Source organism: Lacerta agilis, chromosome 4 (assembly GCF_009819535.1).
Source record: "Lacerta agilis isolate rLacAgi1 chromosome 4, rLacAgi1.pri, whole genome shotgun sequence".
NCBI classification, from domain to species: Eukaryota; Metazoa; Chordata; class Lepidosauria; order Squamata; family Lacertidae; genus Lacerta; species Lacerta agilis.
In genome coordinates this window covers 15,844,519-15,871,720 of record NC_046315.1, presented here as the reverse complement: position 1 = coordinate 15,871,720, position 27,202 = coordinate 15,844,519, and the positions used below count along the sequence as shown (strand labels likewise).

General features: G+C 41.9%; 1 protein-coding gene across 2 annotated transcripts; it reads right to left on the bottom strand.

Annotated features, from left to right (window-relative positions):
• On the bottom strand, nucleotides 1-27,202 carry PIWIL4 (piwi like RNA-mediated gene silencing 4). Of its 2 annotated transcripts, XM_033146138.1 has the most exons (20): nucleotides 27,097-27,201; nucleotides 26,012-26,072; nucleotides 24,868-24,993; nucleotides 20,155-20,369; nucleotides 18,343-18,464; nucleotides 16,075-16,155; nucleotides 15,294-15,491; nucleotides 14,588-14,699; nucleotides 14,196-14,319; nucleotides 13,167-13,284; nucleotides 11,568-11,679; nucleotides 11,109-11,293; nucleotides 8,123-8,195; nucleotides 6,856-7,056; nucleotides 6,455-6,558; nucleotides 5,938-6,008; nucleotides 3,981-4,134; nucleotides 3,673-3,801; nucleotides 1,377-1,524; nucleotides 1-234 (listed from the first exon to the last, which is right to left on the bottom strand). In XM_033146138.1, exons 1-20 carry the CDS (start codon nucleotides 27,181-27,183, stop codon nucleotides 118-120), a joined length of 2,538 nt encoding a protein of 845 aa, XP_033002029.1. In that variant the 5' UTR covers nucleotides 27,184-27,201; the 3' UTR covers nucleotides 1-117. The 2 variants fall into 2 exon arrangements, with proteins under 2 accessions (XP_033002029.1, XP_033002030.1); XM_033146139.1 differs by lacking the exon at nucleotides 26,012-26,072 and having other exon boundaries at nucleotides 2-234; nucleotides 27,097-27,202.

Below are 27,202 nucleotides of genomic sequence, written 5' to 3'. Positions count from 1 at the left end.
AAACACTTGCTTCATGATCACCACTAGGAAACGAGGTTTGTTGCTTCAATTCTAAAAAACATAAACTTCTTTTTCAAACAAAGACAAAACCTCTTGACAGCTCCACCTCAACACCATTCACAGATAGAAAAGTTTGTCAGCGAGTGCCAGGTTTGGCTCTCTGTGGATGCTCTGGCCCACCAAGAAAGTCAGCTTGTTGGCATACTGGCATGGTGCTGGGACTCTTATTAGGCCCTAGAAAGCAAATGGGAAGAGTATATCAGAGGTCTTGCTCCATCACCTTCTGCTGAAACTGGATAGCTGCTTCCAGAGTCTTCAAAACAGATGAAACAAGACTCTATGAATTCTTCAGCCAGCAGTATCCAACATAAAAATACTTACCTTTGGGTACATTATATTTAACTGAGAAATGGGTTTGTACAATCAAAATGTAGACTGTCCAAGTATTACTTTGTTGGAGTTTGTTTTCTCCTTTAATACAATTATACACAAGGATTGATTTGCTCATTTTTATTTATGTACGGAAAAGCAGAACATTCAGCCACGTAAACGTCTCTGCCCCAGGAGTTTGAATTTGTACAAAACTGATTTTTAATTTCATTTTTAAAAATTAAAATATTTGCCCCCCCACACACACTTCCATTAAAAAGAAAACCCATACAGCTTCAACTACTGCTTGTATGAACTAGTGTACTGTGTGCTGCCTGAATTTCCCACGGTTGGATGAGTACTAGATTTGAGATGGCAACAAGGCTCAACTGGATTATGGACAGGCACTGTTGCCTAAATGCCATATTCTGTGGCAGCTAATATTCATCCTCAACCCCAAACAGGGTATTGAGCAAGAAGATGGCGGCCACCAATCAATAAAGCTGGGCCGTGAATATGTTTTTGTGCAGGGGGAAGCATTTTGGCCCAGCCCTAAAGAAACATAAACTTTGCAAGTGTTTTTTTCTTTTATCTGCATAGTTTTGTTTATTGCTTCTCTTAAAAATGAGAAGGAAACAATAGTTCACTTGCGGATCTTCCTCACCTACCAGCTGAAACCTGTATTTTGTAACAACTACCCAGTACAATGGACAAAAGGAAGTTTGCACCAATGTACAGAGCACAATGCTGAACAATTTTCGACTCAGCTGACCAGTTGTGTATGCAACTGCCAGGTGCCTGATAATTTGCTTGTTCTTTCCATTCCAGGGGGCAACAAACAGGTAGACTGCATATTTGACATCAATGGATGCAAGTTGGACAGGGCTGATCCTAAATAAGAGGAAGAGGGCACTGGCACTACTTGAAAAGTAGGCCAATCCTTTCCTAACTTCATGGGGGGGGGGGGAGAAGGCAATTAACTATGTGGATGCAACTGTGTTACTTACAGGCCAGTTGTAGTACAGGTGGCACATCTTATATGTAAAACGCTGCATATGGTCTGGCTTGAATCCATTCTCATCATAAACCACATTGTAGTATGTGGGATTGACAGTGCCCTGGCGGGCAAATTGGCTAATTAAGAAGAAGTCGTACCTGTTGGGCAACATTAGAATTAGCAGAGGGAAGCGGTCTATGTAATATGTTGTAACTACTACTACTTATATTATAATAAAAACTATATTGATAAAAGCAATTATTAACATGAACAATATGAATATTGGTTGCTACCCAGGGCTCCTTTGGGAAGAGTGGAATATAAATGTAAATTAATAATCATCACATATACTAAGTTATATGGGTTTGCTTACACTTTTTGGATGCATATAAAGCAGCAGAAATCTTATTTTTCAAGGGCATCTGACTGCCAACTTTATGCATCCTGGCCCTACTATTATACAGTATTTAATCGTTAGAGCAATCCTGTGAAGAAGGGTAGGCGGAGAGAAAGTGACTGGCCACTCAGTGAATGTCACAGCTTAGTGGGGATTCAAATGAGATCTCCTCAGTTTAAAACCAAAACTGTTATACTGCACTGGCTATCAGTTTTGGCTAACATAATAATAATAATAATAATAATAATAATAATAATAATAATAGCAATAGCAATTTGGTGTTTCTTTCCCTAATCCAGGAATGATGAACCTGTGGCGCTCTGGATGCTGCTGGGTTACAATTTCCATCATCCCTGACCACTGATCATGCTGCCCAGAGCTGACGCGAGCTGAAGCACAAGAACATGTGGAGGTTCCTGCAGGCTTCCCACACCTGCCCTAATCTGAAGCTTTGCATGTTCTGCATTGAGTACTGCCAAGCTCCTTGTGCATTTGTTTTAATGGAGAGGCAGTTCCGCACATGCAACAGGGTGGGTGCAGAGCTACTCCTTTCACCAAGGTTAGTCCAAGTGAGGTGGCAGCCTGTGCCCATAACAAATCAATGGGACGACCATAGGCAGTACCATTAAGCTTCATGTCTAAATTAGGTCTGCTAACATTTTATTTGTTCCACACATGCAGTTGTAAATGGCTATTGGTTACCACAACCATCTCACCGATATCTCTGCAACAATCCTGAGAGTTAGGTTAGGCTGAGTTTTGAGTGACTGGCCCCTGGAGACCCAGTGAACTGGGGTTCCAGTCCAGGTCTCCCCAGTCAAAGTCCATCACTCTAACCACTGTAGTATCATATTGGCTCTCAATTATAAGCTATCTTGCTATATCCATAAAAGATAAAATACTTTGCACAGCACATGATTCGGGAATTTCAATATCTACTAGTGACTGCAAGTATGGATCTGGGGTAGCCAATGTGGTACCTTCAAGATACTGCTGGACTTTAACTCCTATCAGCATGACTAAAGGTGATGGCTGGTGTGATTTGTCCATCTGAAGGGCACCACATTGTCTACCCCTGGTCCCGAACATGATTCTGCATTAATGCAAAATATAAAGGTATGATCTTGTGGTGAAAGCCAAAAAGATTGGGGACCAGAAAAGATACTATTTTGGGGCATCACTGATATGGAGACCCGTGCTCTTCTTTATTAAACCTAGACTACAGGTGGTGACCATTTTAGGCACAACCAATTGACACGCAATTGCCAATGCATGGGTCCTTTTGGATCCGGAACAAGGCAGAATGAGGGGAGGGCAGAACGGAGTGGAATGGGGCAGGCTTATACACACTCCAGTGAGGTGCACTCCAGTGAAATGGTCACCGCCTGTAGTTAGAAGGTGAAATTTTAAAGAAGATATTGGGCAATTGACTTGGCTTGCTTCCACGAGGCATTGAGGCACAAGACTCAGAGGGTCACTGTTTGCTCACCCTACCCTCTTGCACATTGCTGGTAGAGGGGACCTGTTACAGATCCTGCTGCCTGGAGTCCTTCAGATTCCTTGAACATGAACCTTCATAACATCATGTAAAAAGAATTCCCATTTAACGCAGCATCTGGTTATCCAATTGTCCAGTCTGTCAGAACATTCTGGAATCGCTATTACTTTTGAACAACCAAGCAAAGAAATAGGGCAGAAGTCGGCCTGTTAAGTGAGATGAGTGCCGCAACCCCAGAGTCGTTCGCGACTGGACTTAATTGTCAGGGGTCTCTTTACCTTCTTATTCAAGAGAGGGAGCCTTCCTGGTTTGGAACTGATAGAAACTGCTTAATAAGCTTGTCTAATTTAGCCAATCTGAAGCCGTTCTCCATCACCTTGCTTTCGTAGTTGTGCCAGTATCTATACTTGCCATTCAGGTCGAGTAGCCTCTGTGTCAATAACTGTCCCAACAGGAGGGTTTTGCAGGCTTCTGTTGGTCTCGATGAAGAAACGATGAAGGCATTTCTTCCTGACCACAACCACCGATAGTTTGGCTCTTCTGATGTAAAAAGAAAGACATTTTACAAGGTGAATCAGTGATGCAGGGCTAACTGTGCATTCTTTGCCACCACTGCTAAATGAGAGATGCTGATAAAGAACAAGTCTTGCTTCCAATAACCATGATCATTTCAAACTGCCTGCCTGGTAAAGACAAAAGGCAGGACAGGATCAGTTTACCTGCTGTCACCACTGGACTCATCGAGGGCACTTAGTATCTGTGGGACTTCAAAGTTTACCACCATCTTCAGCTGTCCGTCTCCAACACCGTCACGGTACACTATTATGCGTGCAGGTAGCTGCCCATTACATGTCTGCCAATTACTTAAAGCATCTACGGAACCACAAGGAGGAAATAAAAATGGAGTTACATAACTGATCCCATGTGGGAACAAGCTGATCATATGTAAGCTTCCCTTCACATTGACACTATAGATGAAACAAAAATGAATGAATTTTTATCTGTAGGCACAAAGGATTTTAGTTGTTGTTTTAAAAAGCTGGTGTTACTTGCTCAAGAATGAATGGAGCTAGAGATGGGCAACAGATCAGGCTTCTCCAGTCTCATACCCTCCCAATGTTATGGACTACAACTCCCATCAGCCTCAGCCACCATGGCTGTGCTGCCTGGGGCTGATAGAAGTTGTAGTCCAAAGCTTCTGGTGAGCACCTGCTCAGGAAAGGGTGCAACAGATACCTGCCTATTGCATAGTGTATACAAATGATACTTGTGACTCTCCATCATCCTTAACTATTAATCATGGCCAAGGCTGATGGGAGATGGAGTTCAGCATTATTTCGAGGGTCACACATTCCACCATTCCTGGTATGTACAATAATCCTATTATCTTCTCTAGTAAGCACATTTTGCTGACTGATGTAGTATTTAAAAATCCTATTTGATAGTATGCAACAGTGGGAACATAATAAATAAATAAAATGCAGGTAAGTCTTGTAAGCTACCATGATAAACACAGTGTACCATAGGAAGCTGCCTTATACAGTCAGATCATTGTATAACCAGCTCAATATTGTGTGTGCTGATTGGCAGTGACTTTCCAGGGTTTAAAGATGGGGGATCTCTCCCAGCCCTGCCTGGAGATGCTGGTAACTGAACCTATGATCTTTTGCATGTGAAGTATGTTCTCTTTATTAGGAGTCATCCATGGTCCTTCCCCAAATAGTCACAGCAACCCAGCAGAACCTCCAAACCCTATTTTTGCTGCCTAATAAAGTATCTGATAGGCCACATAGCAAAAGGCCCTGATCTCTTGCCCTCTTTTTTGCCTTAGTGGAGAAGCCACAATGCTTCTCAAATGTCTAATACAGACTAGGAGAGAATCCAGGGGTAATTAACACCAATAAGCATCTCTCCCAGCTCCCAAAAGGTGTCAAACTGCCTACCTTGTGAATGTGGCATGACTTATGGTTGGCTGGATAGAGCCACCTGTCGGTCAAGACCCACTTGAGTCAGACACTCTTTAAAATTTTAGTGTTGTGATGCCGTTTTTGTCCCTGCAACTGATGCCTGATGCAATCAACACCAAAGATGACCACTGAGAATAAGTTTTGGAGGGCTTGGCCTACTGTAGAAACAGTGAGACCAATATCCTGGTATGATGTTTTATTTTGATCTGCATACTTGCTCTTTCATTCCCTCATTTTGAATAAACTGCTGAAGCAGGAGGGGAGCCAGGCTGAAGTTGCCAAGCAGGAGACTTAGAATCCAGCTGACTATTTCCCTACTCCTAAGACAACTGTAAGGCAGTGGGAATCTTGCCACAAGTGACTCCTAAGAGGGTCGTGGCAGCAGAGAGAAAGAAGAATAGGACAGGACTCCCTGGAGCTATTAGGCAACCTTGCAGGGTTGGTGCTGGAGCAGGGTTCAGCCTACTGTTACAGGCCTTTGTGTACAGCCCAAGGATTGTGCATAATTTGGCAGACCACAATTTTTTGGGGGGCTTGATGTACAAGTACAGTGCCTTCCAGTCAGTTTCTGAACCCAGTTCAAGGTGCTGCTGCTGTTTACTTTTAGTTTGGGACCCAGATACGTGAAGGATCATCTACTCTCCCACTTCAAGAAATAAATGTTCAACCATTAAGTATATTTCACTAATTTATACAGCAGCACCCCTACCTTTCATGCAGACCTTTAAACAATCTGCAATGTTTGATCCTGAATTTTGCAGCATGCAACGAGAATACCACCTGGACATAAAAGGAAATAAAATTTGTTTTGAGGTTATCTGCATAGTTATAGCAGTGCAGGCTTATTAAACTCTAAGTCTATTCAGAGTCCTCTATTGCCTTCACGGAGGTTCTGTACACTCCTACATCACCAAGAGAAACCACAAATAGGCTGGGGGGGGGGCACCAGCTGTTGAACCCTATCATGTTTACTTGTCTTACAGGAAATTGATTTGAGAGATGTAGCTCTAGATACTTGCGATACAAATGCCCATGCTTTGCTCCCATTTCCCATGGGAAATACTGAAATATCCGAAAGATGAGCATTCATGCCCACGCAGTGCAGTGCACCAACAGAGCAGCTAACGAGTACATGGGAACTGCACCTTCACATTACATAGTTACTGAGCTTCCAATGCAGTGACAATCTCCTGAGAAGTGTCAAGCTAGTGAATCAAGAATCTTACCTAGTCAGTTGTATATTAGAGCTGGTCACAAATCCAATAACTGAGCTTCCTTTGGTCAAAGCATCTTTGTTGACATCAATGCCGACCACCATGACGGACTTCAGCTGTTGAGTAAACAGCAGATAGAATCAGAGGCTGCATACATTAGAACCACCACCCCAGATCAGACCAAAGGCCCATTTACTCCTGCATCCTGTTCTCATAGTGGCCAACCAGATGCCAGCACGGAAGGCCTGCAAGCAGGAATTGAGTGCAATAGCACTTTCCTCACTTGTGATCCCCACACAACTGGTACTCAGTGGCACACAACCTTTGATTCTGGAGGAGGTAGTATATCAGCATGATAAAGGCCTGCTTTGTTTGTAAGTGGCATGGGGGCGGATGTAAACAAAACTACTTACTGGTATCTCAACTGCCCATGGTGCCCCTCCAAGCTTACAGGTGATCTGCATTGCAATTTTTGTGGCTACGCTCATCATCATGCCTTGCTTGCTCAGGGTGCGAGCAAGTACACACTGGCTAGGGATTGGCCGCTCAAAACTTAAGAACTTCTTCACAGCATCGTAACAGTCCTTCTTGTTGGAAGGCAACACACACAGCACCTAAAAGTGGCAAACCAGACAAGCAGATTCAGTCAGTCCCTGAGGTTTGCTCACAAGCCAGGTTTGCTCAATCCTTGATTCAGCATTACACAGCTGGAATCTTTTGAAGCAGGAGAGAAAGGGGCAATGGAAGCAGAAAAGGTTGGTGAAAGAAAGGTGTGACTCCCCCCTTTCCAGTTGCCAACTGCACCACCCCGAAGATGCCTTTAAGCCACCCGAAGTAGGTTGTCAGGATTTTCTTACATGTACCTGTAACATTTAGTTCAAATGTAAGATAAATGGAAAACGAGTTTCCAAACCAGCTAAAGCTGCCCAAAGCAGAGTGGTTAGCTGCAAGAGTCATCCAAAACTTCTAATTGTTTAATTGAATTTTATACTTGCAAAAAAATAATACTTTTGAGTTACATTTTGAAAATAGAAAAATAACAAACTAAACACCCCACTCCCTCAGTTTACCCAACCTGAAGGCATAGGTAAGAGTTACATAATAATAGTAAAGTTGCACTAATAGTACCGTTAACTCTTTAAATTTGATGCAGTATGGAGTGGCAAGAATGCTGAAAACGAGATTTCCCCACTGCAACATTTTGTAGATTACAAATTCAGTGGATTACAAACTAAAAATAGTCCTTGATAACATTGGTATAATTTGCAAAGTTGTGGGGCAGAGGGTGAGGAGGAAGCTCCCTCAATACTAGGATACCAGGACAAATGCTGACAAAGTCTGCATACACACCATAAACTTAAAACACAAGACTTCCTCCACCCCGGATCCTGAGAGCTGTAGTTTGTTAAGGGTGCTGGGAATTGTAGCTCTGTGAGGGATAAATTACGGATTTCAAGATTATTTGGGATAAGTAATGTATCACATATATGCAGTCAAGGTGGACAGGAAAAGAAGTTGTACCATACAAAAATCATTACCATACAAATCAGCCTATTGTGCTGCCTTCTCTAGAAGGACCAACTTCCAATAGCTTCTTTCCAGACACCTTGAACATCAGCAGGCAACATACACGCCTCTCTTCAAACACATTTGAAAAGCAACTCAAATATGCATACGCACCAGCTGTAACTCAGGAGTCACATACTGTTGCAGAGCTCGAATAAATGCTGAGGGGCTCTCCTGCACTGGTATGCTGCAGACAAAGATCAGAAAGCAATGGGCAACATTAGAAATGCTAACACTGTAATTGGCAGTCTAAAGGACATCTCTCAGAACACAGCATTCCACTGGCTTATGGGGGAAATGGTATCAAACCCAGGACAGAATTCATCAGTATTTCAGGAGATAAATAATGCACAAAATTACAGTGGTGGGAAGAGGAAGGATAATCCATGAAAATAGAATTATGTTTTATATATGGGCCCAAGTAAAACATCATGAAGTTGTGATACATACACATACACACACACCCAGGATAGTAATACAGGCAACTCCCCATTTATGCAAGCTTACATGAAATCGTGTGTAATTGGAATACCCACTGAAAAAACCTGAAAACACCCCGTTCCGCCCCTATCCCTTTCCTGACATCCAGTATAGGGTTGATTCAACAAATACTTTTCTCCACTACTCTGTGATGTTTGCAAACAGAATATGGTAAGGGAGGAATCCTCCTTAAGACTATTGCCCCCAATAAAATTACAAGAGGAAGCCTCATTGAATTCAGTGGAACTTGCTTCAGAGACAACATGCTTCCAATCATACTGTTATAAGCACACATATTTCAGTCTAAAACCACTTCATTCATGGTCAGTCATTACTTTCCCACTTCAGTAAGAAAATCAGACATGAAGCCAATGCAAGGGATTTCTGTGCCAACCCTCTTGCCCCCAATGAAGTCTGCCAAGAGCAGGAGGAAGCCTAACTATAGAGATATTGCCAGAGCATAATTACAGACCGACCCCTCGCAGCTGGTGGAGCTTTGGTACTGTTGACAGCTTGTGTTGGCTAGATTACCCTGCTAGGATTCTGACATATTCTAGGACTGGAGCCACTCAATAAAAAGGAGAGACGGGGAGAGACATAGCATATTAAGTTATGGAGTTGCAAAGATCAATACAAGCCCTGTGTGAATGCCTGTCTTTAAAGTTTCAGAGCAAACCATGCAAAATCTGTTCATGGACAGCAGGTTTTATCAGGACTACAGAACATATGAGTCCCTACCAAAAAAGGAATGTAGGATATGCTGATTAAAGATAAACTATCACATCAAATGAAAACTATACAATCCTCAGATTTTTCTCTATAGCAAAGTTAACATAAAGTGGGTATGTAAACGTGGATGCTTCAAAAAGTTAATATTTGCAAAACTCATCAGTGTGTGAATTTCTACTGGAAAATCAACTTGGGTTGGCTTCACCAGTTATAAATTGCATGAATCAGCTACTACTCATGGCCTGTATTGATACAATATGCACAGGCAGAAAAGTAGTATAGTGGGGATTTCGTTTTTATGACCTGAAAGTCCTCATTTGCCTGAAATCTCACTATTTAACATGGACCATCAAAGAGTTAGAGATATCTGAGATATGGGCAATCAAGGTTGATTATATTAGCACACAAATGCTGAAGAACTGCAACATAAAAAATTAGCGAGGAGGAAGGTTATACAAAAGCAAGTGGTTTTCAATGTCTCCCACCAAGTTCTGTACTCATGCTGACTACTAGCTGGCATCCAGCCAGCCTTGCAGAGAATGAAGCTTTCCACATACCACAAATAATGTGGTTCTGTGCTACCCAGGGCGATAAACTCGGTCCTGCATGTGCTGGCAGTAGCACGTGACTGAACTGCTACTTGTTTTTGTTGTTTTATCTTTTTGTACACTGCTTTGAGGTATTTGTAAAAAAAAAAAAACTAATTAAACAGTGTCTACATTTTATGATTATTATTTTTTAGTAAAGAACCACCATACATGGTAATTTCAAACTGCCACCACATACTCAAAGGTTGCCCACTATCCATCCTTAGCGTGCTTGATATACACAGGACAAAAGGGAAGCACACTGCTGTTTGCTGCACATACCTTATGCAGCAGCAAACCTAGGGGCCTGCCTCCAAGAGTTCCTTAAATCAGTGGTTTTTCAACCAGTGTGCCATGGCACCCTGGGATGCCTTGAATGATGGTCAGGGGGGCCGCAGGCAACAATGGCCTCTGTCCCTCTTTCTTTCCTTCCTTCCCTCCTCTGATGCCCTCTTGTGTTTCTGCCTCCCAAAAGCTGTTTGTTGCAGCAACCCTGGCTACAAGCTCCCTGGTGCTGGCCTGGGGTGCTGGTTGCCAGGAGTTGAGGCGGCCTTGGAGTAAGCAAGCAGGCAGGCAAGGGAGTCCAGCTAGCCAGTCCACCAGCCCTTGCTGTTGGGAATGGACAGACAAGTGGGAGGCCAGGCAGGCAGTCAGTGCGCTGGCTTTTCTTGTGCTTGCAGCGTCAAAGGCCTACCAGGGAGCTGAGTGTCCAGTGCTGACGGGTAGCCTTTCCACCATGCAGGCCTGACAGTGCCCACTGCTGCCACTGCTGCCTCCCAAGGTAAGGTGCTGGTCTCACATTCAACTTTGGCCAGTCTCCGTTGTGCCCGTTGTGCGCATCCTCTTCCCAGGCCCTTGTGGGCCGTATGAGGAGACACCTCTCTTTGGTGTGGGGTAGGGCAGCCCAGAGATCAAGGAGTGGACCTCAGAGTGACAGAGAATACAGAGGGAACACTCCACAAGGGAGGGAGTTCGAAAAAGGGTGAGGGGCTGCCAGCTCTGCAGGCAAGGGGTGACATAACTGGCTCTTGAGTTCCACAGGGTGCTGCAGAAAGAATGTAGTTGGTCAAGGGAGCCGTGGACTCAAAAAGGTTGAAAACCTCTTCCTTAGTGAACAAAAAGTCAACCTTCGTTCCCCCATGAGTTTGCAAATGCATCGTTGCCACATTTACACACTTTGCATTTTTAGATACGCACACTTAAAAATCTTATACCCACACCCATTAAAAAACCGCAAACCCGCAATGTATGAGAAAGAGTGAGGTAAAGAAGAAAACAAGGTTTGTTATCTGAATCTCTCTCACACTTTTGGATATTCAATGTGGAATCCCATGGGACCTCCCACTCGTCTCAAACAGTTCATGAGACTATGTGCAAGCTCCGAGTTTCTGCTGCTGCACAGCAATATCCAGCTCTGCAGATGTGCCACTCCTACCATCTTCATATTACGCATATCTCTGAACCAGTCACTGGCATTCATTGGCATGCACTGCAAGAAGAAAAAGAAATGCAAATGACCCCAGTAATTTGAGGGAGAAAGCTTATTATAAACTGTCAATTAACAGAAACTTCAAATGGCCTTAAATTGTACAGAAATTCAGAATCTCCCTCCAAGGACTCATACACATAGACAAATGCCACTGTGCATAGGAACTATTCTAATAGCCAAAAGAAACGTTTGGAATCATATTTGAGCCTCTCTCTAACGGAGACCACATTCAAGTCCAGGACATAAACCGGAACAAAGTCTCTATAATACTTACGGTTTCATTCAGCATGAGGATTTTTTCTGAGGTGACCACACGGCCAGTCAAGGAAGCCTGACACCCAAGCTTCAGCCCCCAGCTCTCCAATTCTAAACGTGCATCTTTGTTTCTGCAATAAAATGTGCACCCCCAATGTTATGTATGCTTGTACAGTCATACCTCGGGTTGCGTTCGCTGCGGGATACGAACGCGCCAAACCTGGAAGTACTGGAACGGGTTACTTCCGGGTTTCAGTGCTCACGCATGCGCAGAAGCACTAAATCGCACATGCGCAGAAGCAGTGAATCACAACCTGCGTGTGCACAGACGTGGTGCCACGGGTTACGGACGCTGCGGGTTGCGAACGCGCCTCCTGCACGGATCACATTCACAACCCGAGCGTCCACTGTATATAGTTTGTAAATACAGTGTAAATAAAGGCAAAACAGAAATTTACATTGTTGCGTGCCACCCCAATTTTCAAGCAGTACAAGATTTCAGGGGTTCCAGGCACTGACCTAGGGTTCCTGTTTCTTTTCGAACAAGGTACAACAGATACTGTCATGTCTTTAGGATATACGGTTTATTTACATATATACAACCTGAGCCTATGATTAAGCGATTCACAGCAGTAACACCCCAAGACAAAGACAAAGTTCATTATCTCCCACCGGCACCACATTCTCTTCACCAAAACATACAGCTGAATGAACTTATTGGAGCTTAACCAAGCCAGTATTGTCATAACACAGCTAACAATATCAGTTGAAGGTGAAAGCAATGAATGAAAGAAAAAGCATCAATTAGTTGATACAGAATACTGTAATTCTAAAAATGCGGTGTTTTTTTAAAACAAACACAGAAATGTAGCAAGCCCTTTCCACACAGAAGGCTGTACAGTATCAATGACATATAGTATTTATAGAAACCACCCATGAATGTTTCAGGATGTTTAAAAGGGGAAATACTCTTAGTCTTTGTAATAACCAGCTATGGTACTTTAACTCCATCTAGGGGTTGTAGGCACAGAATAAACACCACAAACACCTAAGGTTGCAATCCTCTCTATATATGCATACCTATGCAAACTTTGGGGTATATATGTATATTCTGCCTTATGCTTTATAAGTGGTCAAATGTGCCATTTACAGTAACAGTAAGGGCTGAAGTACTATGGAGCATATGTGCTCAGGCCTAGCATAACTAATAAACACATAAAAACACACATATATTGCATACATAATCCAAAAAGAGAAATGTAATAAATTTTAAGTGTAGAAAGTGTCCATTTTCTAAAACTTGAAAGCATTTTTTTTTGCCCTTAAGAGTGAAAAATATGGAACATCTTCCAGCTTCAACACAAACCAGATCCAGTCCGTAAACAGTCAGTCAATTTTCCTGTCGATCACATCACACAGAGATCACGCACACAAATATTACACTGCCTGCATCACACTCTGGGCAGCTATACTTGAAGCAGTCTCCAAGTCTAAGCATGGCAGACGCAGCAAGAGTCACGAAACAGATCTTGTCGAAACCTGTTTAAGGTTTTGAAAAAGTTATCTATGCACCAAAATGGACGAAACTTAAACAGTCCGTCAGATCCAGTAGAATTACCTCTGAATGTTGTCGGCAAGTCTAGACAGTCGTTGGTGCCTGCGATCTGGGGCCAAGTGAGTTTCTTGGGCTAAATCTTTCATCAAACGGAAGTCGGAAGTCGCACGGCTGCTCAAGCCTAACAAACAATTTGCATCAGGAAATCAATCTTGGGCCCATGGGGTTGGTAACCAAAAACAAGGTAGGTGGCATGACTGATAGGCAGGTAGAGAAGTGCAAAAGTATCTCATATCTCACTTCATTCAGCAAGCCTTTAATCATGATGTACTAATATTTGCACTGCCTTGCAATGATGTGTAGTTAGAACATCTAAGAGCAGTTCTATGCATTCAAAGTCAACACATGGTATCACTTCACAGTGCAGTGGGAAAGAGGAAGTGCATGTTTTAATGCTTCTCAAATGCAAAACTAAATTAAGCAAAAAAAAGCCACCCCACTCTGTACTTAGAATATGCACTGTCAAATGTTGACTGTTGGTCCCTACACTTGCGTGTGTCAAAGAAAGGGCCGCCAAAGAAGTGGTGAAGGCTACACAGATAAATTATGTGTTTTGTTAATACTGCAAACAATGCTACTTCTCAACATCCCAGCCTACTCTCACAACACTCCACCATACTTTATCTTCTTCATGCTTTTTAACATTTATGCCAGGAGTAAGGAAGCTGTGGCCTTCCAGAGGACTCCAATTCTCACCAACTCCAGTCAGCATGGCCAATGGTCAGGAATGATGGGAGCTGTAGACCAACAACAACTGATGGGCCTTCTCTGCTTTAGCTGCAGATGCCAGGAATTAAACTTGGAACTTTCTGCATGCAAAGAATGTATTCTGTCATTACAGCCCATCCTCACGCAATGGGTATTCCAGATTCAACTTGCCACAATTGAAAACGTCCAATTTCTCTAAAGTCAATGTGACTATAAGCCAGATCTGTAAGCCCTGAATACTGGAGGACTGAATGAAGACAAGTTCAGACTGTTTTCTCTAAATTCACAAAGTTGCTCTAATGGGCCAGATCAACTGTTGTTTACCTGTCAAGTAGCAGAGTTCAGGGATGAGGTGGGCCACACGAGATCCAACAGTGCTCCTGCCCTTACTCTTCAGCTGGCTTACGAGCATGGGTTGATTTAGGTCAGTCAGGACTGCATCATACTGCTGTTCAGGGAAATTTAAAGTAAGAGGTAGACAAATTGCTCTTATTCTGTGCCCATGGTACTTATGGACAAAATACATACACAGCACAAGTTAAAATGGGATGTCCAACTGAATTTGAGTATTTTGCATTCCTAATGACATTATCCCATATCCATTTTGCCTCAATTCTTCCCTATATTTCACCAGTGAAATTCCACCCTTCTTCTACAGCCATTTTGTATCAATGATAAGCGATTATTCCTGCCGTATCACCCTGCTTCTTATTTACCTGCTTGTAGTAATCTACATAAGAGATTTGAGTGCCATCACTTTTCTGAAATGTATCTGTTGGCTTCACAGTCCACTCAATATCATCAATTCGATAGGTCTTGTTGTTGTATCTGAAATGATTAAGTGCACATTAAAATGCATTTCAAAATATTATTCTGCTCTGTCATAGACCCAAAATGATCCAGCAGAATTCACTGCTTCACTAAGATTCAGCACCAATGGCAGGCACACCAGAGATGACTTGCACTAAAAGAAAAGCTTGACCTACTCATATTTGTGGTGTAATATGGGATTTGTGAATTCATGCAATATTGCAGTTGCCCTTTGGTGGGCCTGGGGACAAGTTGCAATTTTTCTTTTCACAGAAGGGAAGCAATGATTATGCATGAGGATTCCTCTGTTCCTTCCCCATCCAGGTGCCCTCATGATGTTTTGAACAAAACCTTCTACCAGCCCCAGCCAATGGTGACAACATAATCCAGATATCATCCAACAACATCCAGAGGGCCACAGGTTCGAGAAATCCACCCTATCTGACTACAACCCAACAATCTGTTAACTTACAAGAAATAGAATTCATACAGGGAGCTCTTAAAAGTTCTGAATGTATATCAACTGAATCTTTGCTAATTTTGCCAATTCAAATGTAGGCACCCACTAAAAATTTCCAAAAGAAGAAGCAACTTCCAATTAACAAACATTACCTTGTAAGGACAATAAGCCCCACCAGTTCCTTTTCACATGTTTCTGCGAAACGTGAGTTGTCCACACTTCCATAAAGGTTCATCATAAATTCCAAGACATTCTCATTGCGAAGGACTTTGTGGCTCACATCTGCACATAGCATCACTTTGTCCTCAAACTGTCCAATAGTCACAGCAAACCCTGGCCAAAGGGTCAATCTGAAAGAAAAGGATGACAAATACATATCTGGGTTGATCTAATAAATCCAGACTGTGCACACCCTCTGGTTCAAAGGAAGGGAGGGCATGTATATGCAGGGATGAAACTAGAATTATATTTTAAGCATAAAAAGGTAAAGGGGCCCCTGACCATTAGGTCCAGTCATGTCCGACTCTGGGGTTGTGGTGCTCATCTTGCGTTACTGGCCGAGGGAGCCGGTGTACAGCTTCCGGGTCATGTGGCCAGCATGACTAACCCGCTTCTGGCGCACCAGAGCAGCGCTAGGACCGAGCAACGGGAGCTCACCCCATCACAGGGATTCGAACTGCCGACCTTCTGATCAGCAAGCCCTAGGCTTTGTGGTTTAACCCACAGCGCCACCCGCATGGTGGTATATAAAAGCAGAGTTCTGTATTTGGACATATTTTAACAGCTCTAATTTACATTTGCTGCAAAAAGATTAAGACTGCAATTCTTACGCAGGAGATAGGATTGGGCTGCACATAAAATATATTGCTATACAATCAATCTACCAATAAGAGATTCAATTATGTAATTACAAGACGGGGGCAACCAACTCACTTGTGCTGGGGAATTTCCACTGGATCTGAAGGACTGTAGAAGTTTCGTCCAATTTGGTGCATAGACAACTTTTTCAAAACCCTAAATAGTAACATATGTTTAAATATGGCATGCAACAGAAGCATCATTTCCCTAATTTGTTAACACAGGGCAAACTTCTCAAATCTAACTAAACATGTGAACTAATATCTACCTTGGCAGAAACTATTTGGGTGTATAGACTATAGCAGGGGTGGCCAACTCCCAAGAGACTGCGATCTACTCACAGAGCTAAAAACTGGCAGTGATCTACCTCCTTTTTTGGGGTTCAGGTCAAAGTTGTTGAGCTTTTTATAGGAAGGAGGAAAGCCCATTTTGGGAGGAGTTCGGGTCAAAGTTGTTGAGTTTTTTCAGGAAGGAGGTAAAATGTTGAGCTTTTTTAGGGGAGCTGCAGTTGTTCAGCTTCTTTGGGGGGAGCCAATGATCTACCAGTGATCTACCGCAGACATCCAGTGATCTACCAGTACATCACGATCTACCTGTTGGACATGCCTGCACTATAGTTAGAACAATCAAATAGAGTTATTTGTGTGGTGTAGTGGTTAAGAGAGGTAGACTCGTAATCTGGGGGACCGGGTTCGCGTCTCCGCTCATCCACATGCAACTGCTGGGTGACCTTGGGCTAGTCACACTTCTTTGAAGTCTCTCAGCCCCACTCACCTCAAAAGTGTTTGTTGTGGGGGAGGAAGGGAAAGGAGAATGTTAGCTGTTTTGAGACTCCTTCGGGTAGTGATAAAGCGGGGTATCGAATCCAAACTCTTCTTCTTCTTTTTAACATGCTTATATAAAAAGAGCAATTTTCATCTAATAAATCTTGAATGGCGAATTTGAGGCATCAGCACCACAAAGAGCACAGCTAGCAGAAATTTGTGGAAAATGTCTGAACATGACTGGTGTCTTGGGGATTTTTGATGGGCTAATCTGAAAGTGGTCTGCTGGTTTCAAAACAACTGGCAATGGAAATGAGAATTTTTATCAGCATTCAGACTATCCCACGTTGGAAGTTGCATCTGATGCCCACAATAGCTAGTGGGTAGGTTTAGAAATACAGGGAAACCTCGGTTCCCGAACGCCTCCGTTGTTATACGTTTCGGTTCTCGAACGCTGAAACCCCAAAAGTAAATGCTTCTGTTTTCAAACGTTTTTTGGAACCTGAACGTGTGATACGGCTTCCATTGAGTGCAAGAAGCTCTTGCAACCAATGGGAAGCTGTGCCTTGGTTTTCAAATGTTTTGGAAGCTGAATGGTCTTCCGGAACAGATTTTGTTTGAGAATGGAGGTACCACTGTATACCTTAAGATATGTGTATCTGTCGAGATAAGGCAGTAGATGGCCTTGGCCATTATCTACTGTTCATATTCATGATCCCCCTACTTTTGTGTACCTCCAGCTCCATTCACCACTGGCATTTGGCCCCCAAAAGGTTGCCCAGAGGGAAATGTGGCCCTCAAACTGAAAAGGTTTCCTGATCCATGTGGTAAACCATAGTTAACAGCTTACTATGGACACACAAATGGCTCTCAGTTGTCTTCCCCTTGTGAGGAGCAATCCATGATGCCTAGCATTATTTCTGAACAGAGAATTGTGGTTTAGCTCCAAAACAATCCACAATATGAAGTCATGCTTTGTTTTTGGTTTACTAACTGGTTTGTTTGAGTGAGAAACAACCAAACCATGATCTCTGCTCCAGGTATAATACTAAGCTGGGGGTCGTGGTTTGCTATTTCCACCCATGCTAAAGGAGAAGAAAAGCAAGAGTGAGCCCTACGTTCATGGTTAACCATAAGCTATGGCTTTCTGTGACTTGTGAACTAGGCCATTGGATGCACTGCATATATGGACCTCTTACCAGAAAACAGGCAGCCCTGTTTAGGGAAGCTTTTAATGTTTAATAGACTATTGTATTTTAATATTTTGTTGGAAACCGCCCAGAGTGGCTGGGGATATAAATAATAATAAATTTATTTATTTATTTATTTATTATTATTATTATTATTATTATTATTAAGTTGCAGTTAAAAATGTTAACAGTGAAAGTGGCTTCATTTACTTTTTCAATAATAAAACTGCACCCAAAGAAGTCTGGAAAGAGAAACATGATAAACTGCCAGTGATGTTTAAGGTTTTATTTTAATAGCTTGCTGTTTTATTGTTTTAGCAGTATATAAATATTCTGAGCATCTTTTTATGACCAACTGATCTTTGACAATAAATTATCAAAAGGCTTACTTCTTAAAGACGATGTTTAAAAACTGAATGCACACAGGATTGCTGGGAAGCAGCTGATGGGTTAGTGTAATAGTCATCTTCACAGTTTCATCTCTTCGGGTTACACAAGACAGTTCTGTAACCTAACCAGGGGTCAGTGGAATATATGAGTTATGTGGTTTCTCTTCAGACTATATCTTTTCATTTCTATATACTGCAAAAGGATTGTACTGAGAATATTGTAGACCCTGGGAATGAGCTAGGAAACTAATGGCTGAAGTCTCATGCCTAGCTTGCTTTTCTTTGAAATGTGCATATTAAAGCCTCAGAGTTCTCTTCATAACTGAAAGGAAAGCGGATATCACACACCAGGCAGCTTTTACAACCAGCGAACAGCAGGAAGTCTACAGATGCCTGGTATAAATGTAGGAGCCTTATCCGGAGAGGATATGGTTATCAATGGCTTCTAGGCATGAAGGCTATGCTACCTCCAGTGTCAGAGATGCAAGTAGGGAGACTGCTCATGACCTGTTGGAGGTATCTGGTTGGCCAATGTGAAAACACGATGCTGGACTAAATGGGCCTTTGGCCTGATGCAACAGGGCACTTTTTATGTTTTATCATTGGGCATTTGCACCATTCAAGGAAATAAAATTACTAAATTTCATTATTTGAAATAAATGAATCTTGGGACAGGCAGTTAATTTTACTAACAAAAGACTTTCCCAGAGTTTTATTGTTTTTGCAAACCATTCATGCTTTGGGGGGGGGGGGGCTAATAAAAAGTTTCCAGGGTTTGGCATAAACCATATTGGAAGTTATAAGCAATTTTGAAGTTACTTTATACATTTTTATGGGGGAATTCCAGAGCATCTATCTTTCACAAAACTTTTGCTTTTTTCACACACAAGCAACAACACGCTAAATGTACAAACAAAATGAAGAGGAGGCATCTGGGAGGAGGAAAGCCCACCTCAGGCCACAGCATGGAGAAGGTCATTTTCCAACAGGCCATCTAGCAAGTTAGACCTTTCCTCTCAGCCTCTTGATTAGAACTACTGAGGAAGAAGAGGGCAAAAATGCTGACACTGGATCTGAATAGTATCAGAGCAGAGAGCAGAGAGAAGGTGAAAGGATGAAGAAGAGAACACAGTAGGCAACAGTGAGGGAATGCAAGTGAGAAGGGGAGATTGGATGACCACCTGTCATGTACTGTATTATCTAGTTGAGATTCGTGCATTACTCTTCATTTTTCTGAGCAACCAGGAGTGAAGGGAGCTGCTCACAGCAAGAGGGAGAGACTCCCTGGCTTCTTCAGCAGCCAGCCTCCACTCTGTCTCTGGTTCTGGACTGCTCTCTGCAACACTCTTCCTGCTCTTTAGCTTCTGACATCTCCTCCTTCTGACCGCTTATCATTGTCTCACCACCAATCCCCTGGCTCTGAGTCTTCTTCCCCTGGGGGTTCATTTGGGGGTTCACCAGCTGGTGCCTCTCACCAAGCCTCGGCATCCAGCTAGTCCACGACACCCTTGTTGGTGCAGTACAGCATCCCTAATAGGTGGGCATCCAACCACTGCTTAAAAACCTATAAGCAATGGGAGTCCACCACCTTCTAAGGCAGTCTCTGTTCCATTGTCAGAGGAGCTCATACCATTAGGAAGTTATTGTGATTTGAACCCTCTGGAGCAACACAAAATGAATTTGTTCCATCATCTACAAGACAACTCTTAGGATATTTGAAGGCTAACATATCGCCTCTTAAGCAACTCTTTCCCAAACCAAACATACCAGAATGTTGGCTCCTGCATATTTTAATGATGCACACAATCTTACCTTATTTTCCAGTTTCTCTGTTAGAAACAGAGATGCACCATCAAATACTTTGGTTTTCCCCTGAAGTTCAGCATGGCTATACAACAGTGCAATCCGCAAACGTCTCGACACCAGCTCTGGCATAAATTCTACATGATACTGGTAAAGCTGCCATTCCCTTGGCAAGCCTAAACTAAACAGGTTGGTAATAATTTTCACAGGAATTCCACTTGAGCCTGAAATAGACAAAATTATTAAAAATTCACTTTGCATGAACAAATATGTATTCTTGATTCTTTTCAATGTGCTGCTTGCCTTGGTTGGGTAAAACTTTTCTCCAAGCAAGGACAGACCTGAACTACGGTACAATAGGGCGTGTCATTTAAGGACGAAAAAATTTATTTTGTGAATTTGCTCAATGAGGGGGTCTAAAAATATGTAATTGCACATGAGGAATCCAAATCTGCAATTATTTTTATGATTGGTTGATGATTAGCTTGGTAAATTGAGATTTGTTTGAAATACACAAAAAAGCCAAAAACTCGCATTTTGAAGCAAAGTTAAAGTTTTTAATCATTTTATACAAGCGAAAATATAAATAAATTTTATTTCCAGCTGTAACAACATATCATCACTTTATCTTATAACGTCCTATTATAGTAAAAAAAAAAAGAATAACATTAATTGGAATTAATAACAAGTTTCATCAAGTCCTGTTTTGATTCATTTCTTGACAAAAGCCGACGACCTGCTTCTTGGCCTCTCTGCAGCCTCCGTGACTTGTTTCACACATCTTTCAATCCCTTGACCATGACAAGGCCACTGAGGAACTTGCATAGGCTTGTCAATAAATTCCTTTATTTCTGTCAAGGTCATTTTGCATGTTAATGGAGGTTCATAAACTCCATCAAACCAGTCTATCAACTCCAATAAGTTTGAAGCAGAGGTGTTTATAGAAGGTGTCTTCCTTGGACGTACTGAAAGGTCTCCAAATATATCATCATTGCCACCTCTCAAATCGATGATCTTTTGAATTCCAGCTCTCCTTTCTTCCTTATTATTTGAGCACAGCAGGGTCTGAATTAACATTTCACTAAATGCATACCACGCTGAACGCTTAACAGTCGGCAAAACAGCAGCCTTGTTTTGCAGTCTAAGCTGTTGCAATTGAAACAACAAATGACATGGGCCTTCTATCCACAAATGTTTTACTTTTATATTGAACCAACACGGATAGTACACACCAACAATGTATTCTACAATCAGCCTTAAATTATTGAGGTTTTTGCCTTTTAGGCCATGTTTGGAAACTCACAAGCAACAAAGTCTGTTTGCTGTTGTAAGCCACCTTACAATGAATTTGAATTTCAAATTCATTAGACAATGAATTTGAATTTCTTCAAATTCATTGTCTAATGATGACATCAATTTCTCCTGTGCTCTCTTTACTTTATTGTGGTCAACAACAAGTTTCGTATTCTCTTCAGTGATCAAGCCAATATCAATAAATGCAGCGGTGGTAATTGCAGCTGTGGCACGAAGACCAACACCGTATCTGATGCTCTGCATAGCAACATTAGGAATATCTAATGTATTGTACTGTTTCTCTTCATTAGAAGTTGAAGGAGCTGCTAAATCATAATTTGATTCACTTCCATCTTCTGTATCAGATTCTTTTTCATTTCCAACCCCGGAGGAACTTTCTTCATGTGATGGAAGTGAAGAAGTCTGCAAACATTCCTTTTTCTATTCAGCATCAGCAAGTCTTGTTCTCTCAACTTCTCCTCGCTTTTGCTTCTTTATCAGTCTGTTATGTTCTGGAAAATCTGGCAAACCAATTTGGTGTGGTCCAATAGAACCAATATTGTTTCTCTGGCCTTTAATGAAAGCAAGTTCTTTCACTGGGATCTTCTTGTCTTTAGAGCATGTGCAATTAATGTGAGCTTCTTTTGTGCAATCTGTAGCACAGCCAAATTCAGAGCACATAATGATTTCACATTTGCAATTGAGAATGTCAAAGAGCTTGTCAAAGAGCTTGTCAAGTTTTGAAGCAAAGGCTTCTTTAATATCTAACTTGCCCCTTCCAAGAGATATGTTTTCTGCTTGCTCTCAACTTTCTTGAATCTTTGCTAATACTGTAACTCTTGAATTCACAACAGGGAAAACAAAAGAACAGTTTGCTCGTTCCCATTTTTCAAGTACTTTAGGCTATAAGTCTTTTGCAACACTGGCAGCTGGATAGTTTCTCATATCCTCACTTACTTTGTTCTCTCAGCAACAGTCCATATCTTAACATGTCTCGCAAAGTTGGTAATTCAGAAGGCAACATGTCTCTTCCACTTCCAATAAGGTTGCTCATATGTGTGAATGTTCCCTGCCTTGTTCTCTTCTTTGTAGCCATAGTGAAGCAGTTATCACTGGTTGTACAAAGCAAAAAAGAAATCGCATACCATTGTATAATATTAGAATCATAGAATCCTAGAGTTGGAAGAGACCACAAGGGCCATCCAGTCCAACCCTCTGCCAAGCAGGAAACACCATCAAAGCATTCCTGACAGATGGCTGTCAAGCCTCCGCTTAAAGACCTCCAAAGAAGGAGACTCCACCACACTCCTTGGCAGCAAATTGCACTGTCGGACAGCTCTTACTGTCTGGAAGTTCTTCCTAATGTTTAGGTGGAATCTTCTTTCTTGTAGTTTGAATCCATTGCCCCGTGTCCGCTTCTCTGGAGCAGCAGAAAACAACCTTTCTCCCTCCTCTATATGACATCCTTTGATATATTTCAACATGGCTGTCATATCACCCCTTAACGTTCTCTTCTCCAGGCTAAACATACCCAGTATTAATAATACAGATAACTACATATTAATAATAAATAATATTAATATTAATATTAATAATACAGATAACTACAATACATATATAACAGAACTACAATATCTTGTAATCAATTTTAGGCACTTATCAACATCTGTTTTCATGAAAATTTGGGAATAACATATACATTTAAATGACAGAAAAATTTAGAAAAATTAAAAAGTAGGAACTTTTCACATAGATATTTACCAAGCAAGACCTAAATATTTACAAGTAACCAAAATATATTTCAAATTACCTAATCATACCACAACTTTTTAACACCCCTCAAATCAGGATTTTTAAAGATGAAAAATTCAACACGCCCTAACGGTACAAATCATTCCTACTGTACCAATGGAGATATACTTGCAGCTGTCATAACAATGTGCAGTGTTTAGCATACAGAGCCACACAACAGGGGCTAAATATGTGACTGCCTTTCTATTTGAATGTGATGTAAATTTACCTTAAGACTATAGGCCTGGTTCGCACATAACGCTAAGACATGACCAAGTCAATACACAAGCATGCAGGTACACACAGTAAAAAGAATAGCAACTTTGTTCTGCCCCACCCTCCAGTCCTGCTGCTGTCGCCCTACTCAGAGAAGCCATGGTTTCTCTTCGCGTCACAGGAAAACCTTGGTTTGTCTCCCATGAATGAACAACAAATCTTGGCTACAGCTTCTGGCTTGTCTGGAGCGAGACAAATCACACACCATGGATGACTGTGGGTAGTGCAGCAGCAGCAGCAGCAGCAGAGCTGGTGGGGGAGTGAAATGGACATCATTTTTACTGTGTCTGCATGTTCATGCTTAGCCATGGTGTGGCTTAGTGCAATATGCAAACTGGGACAAAGAGTGTATTACAATGCCTATGCTATGTATTTGGCATACACTCAGTTGTGAAGACTGTATTAGATTGGCTCTGGTTCTCTTCAATGTTGTGATGCCCTTTCCATTTTCTTCCTTCTCCCCAGGCATAAATGTGCCAAATTAATTAACAACCCAAATCTTGATAGAATAACACAATATAAAAAGTAGACACACCTGAACTAGGGATCAGAGAAATTCTCTGAAAATGGACTTATCAAGCTGATTTCCTTCTGTCTCCCTGTTTACACCCCACTTTGAGAGGGGCCATCTTTTGTATTTACAGTGCCACAAGACCGCTGTTTTTACTACAAATGTGTATGGTTTTTTTGTACATTCCTAAACTCAGTTTACTCAGCTGAATTTTAGCAATCCTTTTGCCAAGGTACAAATTCTCTGTTCAGGCTGTTTTACAAATTGGTCTAGCGCATGGGTGGGCAACCAGTGGTCCACATAACTGGTGTGGTTAACGTACCCCCACCACCACCAGTGGCCTGCCAGCTCCCAACACACTTTTCTGGTGGTGGCGGCTGCAGCAGCATCACTGGGGGAAGATGTGTGCAGAGTCAAGCAGCCTTTGTCATGCCCTACAAATGAAGTGGCTTCAATGTGGGTGCAACCAAGTTTGCTTGGAAAGAGCAATTCATATTTTTCAGTGTAAAGCAGACAGGAAGAGCCTGTGGCTAGACCGTGAGACTTCACAAGAAAGAAAAAGAGAGAGAAAGAAAGAAAGAAAGAGCAAGAGATTGGTTATTTGGTGGCTTTGTGCCTTCTCTCTTTCTATAACTGAGCACACAACTCCAACATTTTCTTAAAACACACACACACTTCCCAATGGCAAGGCTATGCACAGGCAACCCTACTCTCTCCCATAACACGGCAACTGGAATATTGCTGCAACTTGGCTGCTACAGTGCTAGTAAAGCTCAGGGCAAAGGCCATGTTGCTGTCGTAGGATGGCTACTTCCAGATGAAAATCCCTTTCCAGACAAAGATTACTATACCTGTTTTAGAATCTTTTACATGTTTTATTGTCTCCCTGGTATTTACTCCCATGTCTTGAAAGTTGCAACGGATCCTTCCCCCTCTGTCCATCACTTTATACCCAGAACTTCCGACAGAGAAGCCATCTAGAAGACAAAGCAAACATAAAATCAAAGAGAATGAGAAAAACTCACCATGAACATAATTTAACTATCAACAAAATGTAAAAAATGAAGAAGCATGGTGATCTTTTCCAGGAACAGCATATCACAATACAGGGGTTCTGTTATGCACCCTAATATATTGTTACTGGATTGGGGGTGGGAGTCTAATGTCATATTTGGCATCCCCTATGGTTTTATAAGAGGTGTATTTTGTAATAGGAAAAAAATGGTTTAATGAACCTCTGTGTCAAATTAATGGCTCTGGTCTGTTAATTATATCTTTGCATGACTAAAGAGTTGGCCAAACCCAGGTATGTTACCATAGAAACTACTAGTTAGCAATCTTTCCAGAAGAAGTGAGGTCTTTCCACCACCTGGTTGGAGGTGATGCCATCCTGGGTAAAAGAGAACAATAGGCTAGGGATTGTAAGGTGGGAGCTAGGAGTGCAGAGCAAGGCTTGACTTGCTCTGTTCCAAAAGTAAAGTTACAGCTCTGGGAATCCCCCTAAAAAGCTAATGGGGGAGTAAGGTAGTGTCAACGCTGAGCCCCCTTCCCTCTTATGTTCAGCCTCTACATCTATATGTGAATAAAACTATGTATCATGAAGGTACCACCATCTCCAGTAAACTTCATTCCAAGAAAACCAAACCTGGAATATGTACCTACACCCCTAAAATCTCTACTTCAAAATTGTAGTGTGTGCAACAATATTTTCCTTTGGAAAAGGATTGATCTTAGAGCAAGGCCTCTCCAGATGACCCGAAGGGTGAAGTGGTCTGTGTGGGAGAGGGGGCTCTCTCAAATATGCCATGTAAAGTTTTAAAAGAAAAAGTTTTATGTTGTGAACTACCCTGTGATGTACAGATGGAGGGTAGTATACAAATTTAATAATTAAAAAAACCCCAATTACCAGCACTTTGAACACCTTATCATGCTCTGGAGAGAAAGATGAGTTAACAATAGTCACTTACTAAATAGTGATTTAAGCCAAACACTTACATTTAGGGGGGCTGTTCCCAGATCTTGTATCAGAAGTTGGATCCCCGCTCCCAGAGCAACTCTGTGAAGTAGAAATGGCAGAAGAGACAGTGCCACAAAGGTAGTAAATATCATTTTAAAATACTTTGCACAAAAGCAATTTATTTTAAAGAAAAACAAACCATTCCCTACTGACATGTGGTGGTAGACTAGAAGTGTAGAGATGTTTGTTCATCAAAACAATTGAATGCTTCAATGCGGACTACTTGTGGTCGACCAGATATTGCTGTACCCCAACTACCATCAGCCCCAGCCGGCATGGTCCATGGTCAGGCATGATGGGAGCTGTAGCCCAGCATCTAGAGAGGCAGATTCCCTACCCCGGGTTTAATGCAACCAACAAGTAAAGAACAGACCCCTTTAAATATATAGTATAATACAATCCATGTTGAGGGTCTATATCCTGAGAAGTGGGATGGAAAGCTATTAAAGAAGAAAATGTTTATTTTCATTTATTAAAACTTTCAGTTATTAAATTAAAAACAATACCTGTCACTGATATAAGTGCTTTACCACGTTCTATTTTTAATCAATAATCCTTACAACAGACCTGCTAAGGCAGGTCTGGGTGACTTTCTGCATATTGCAGATGGGAGGTTGAGAGAGTTGAACAGATTACCAAAGCCTTAAGGAGGTGATGCCATCCTGGGTTTCTTTCCTCTTGAGTTGACGGAACTTGATGACAGAAGCAACATTTGGAAGATTAGAAATAAATATACTGCACAAAATGTGGTTAGGTATTATGGGGTGTACCTAATGGTGTATAGCCCAGGCCCATCATCTGATTCATTTGTTTGTTTCACCTTGTAAGCTTTATAGCGAGTTCTGTGTTTTAATTTGTATATCGTTTGCTTGTTTGGGAAGCCTAACATTGGTTTCCCTATTTAGCAATAAGCATTGGTTACAAGGGATGCGGGTGGCGCTGTGGTCTAAACCAATGAGCCTCTTGGGCTTGCCGATCAGGTCGGCAGTTGAATCCCCACGACAGGATGAGCTCCCCTCCCCCACTAAAAACAACAAATCAGTCACAGAATTCACCTACATACCGGTTGCAGGGAGCCAGGTTGTCCAAACGCAAGTTCTTCTTCAGAAAGAATTTGCCCTCTGGCTTTTACTCGAGCCCGCCCAGTCATCACTGCAGATTTAAGCTGC

What these genes read in the sequence shown, in the direction of transcription:
- PIWIL4 (XM_033146138.1), bottom strand. Translation starts at nt 27,183, where the DNA reads ATGACTGGGCGGGCTCGAGTAAAAGCCAGAGGGCAAATTCTTTCTGAA. An exon ending in CAGAGAAACTGGAAAATAAG is followed by an intron (nt 18,465 to 20,154) that starts GTAAGATTGTGT and finishes ACCCCTGGTTAG; the next exon opens with GTTACAGAACTGTCTTGTGT. An exon ending in CTTGCCGACAACATTCAGAG is followed by an intron (nt 11,680 to 13,166) that starts GTAATTCTACTG and finishes ATTTTATTGCAG; the next exon opens with AAACAAAGATGCACGTTTAG.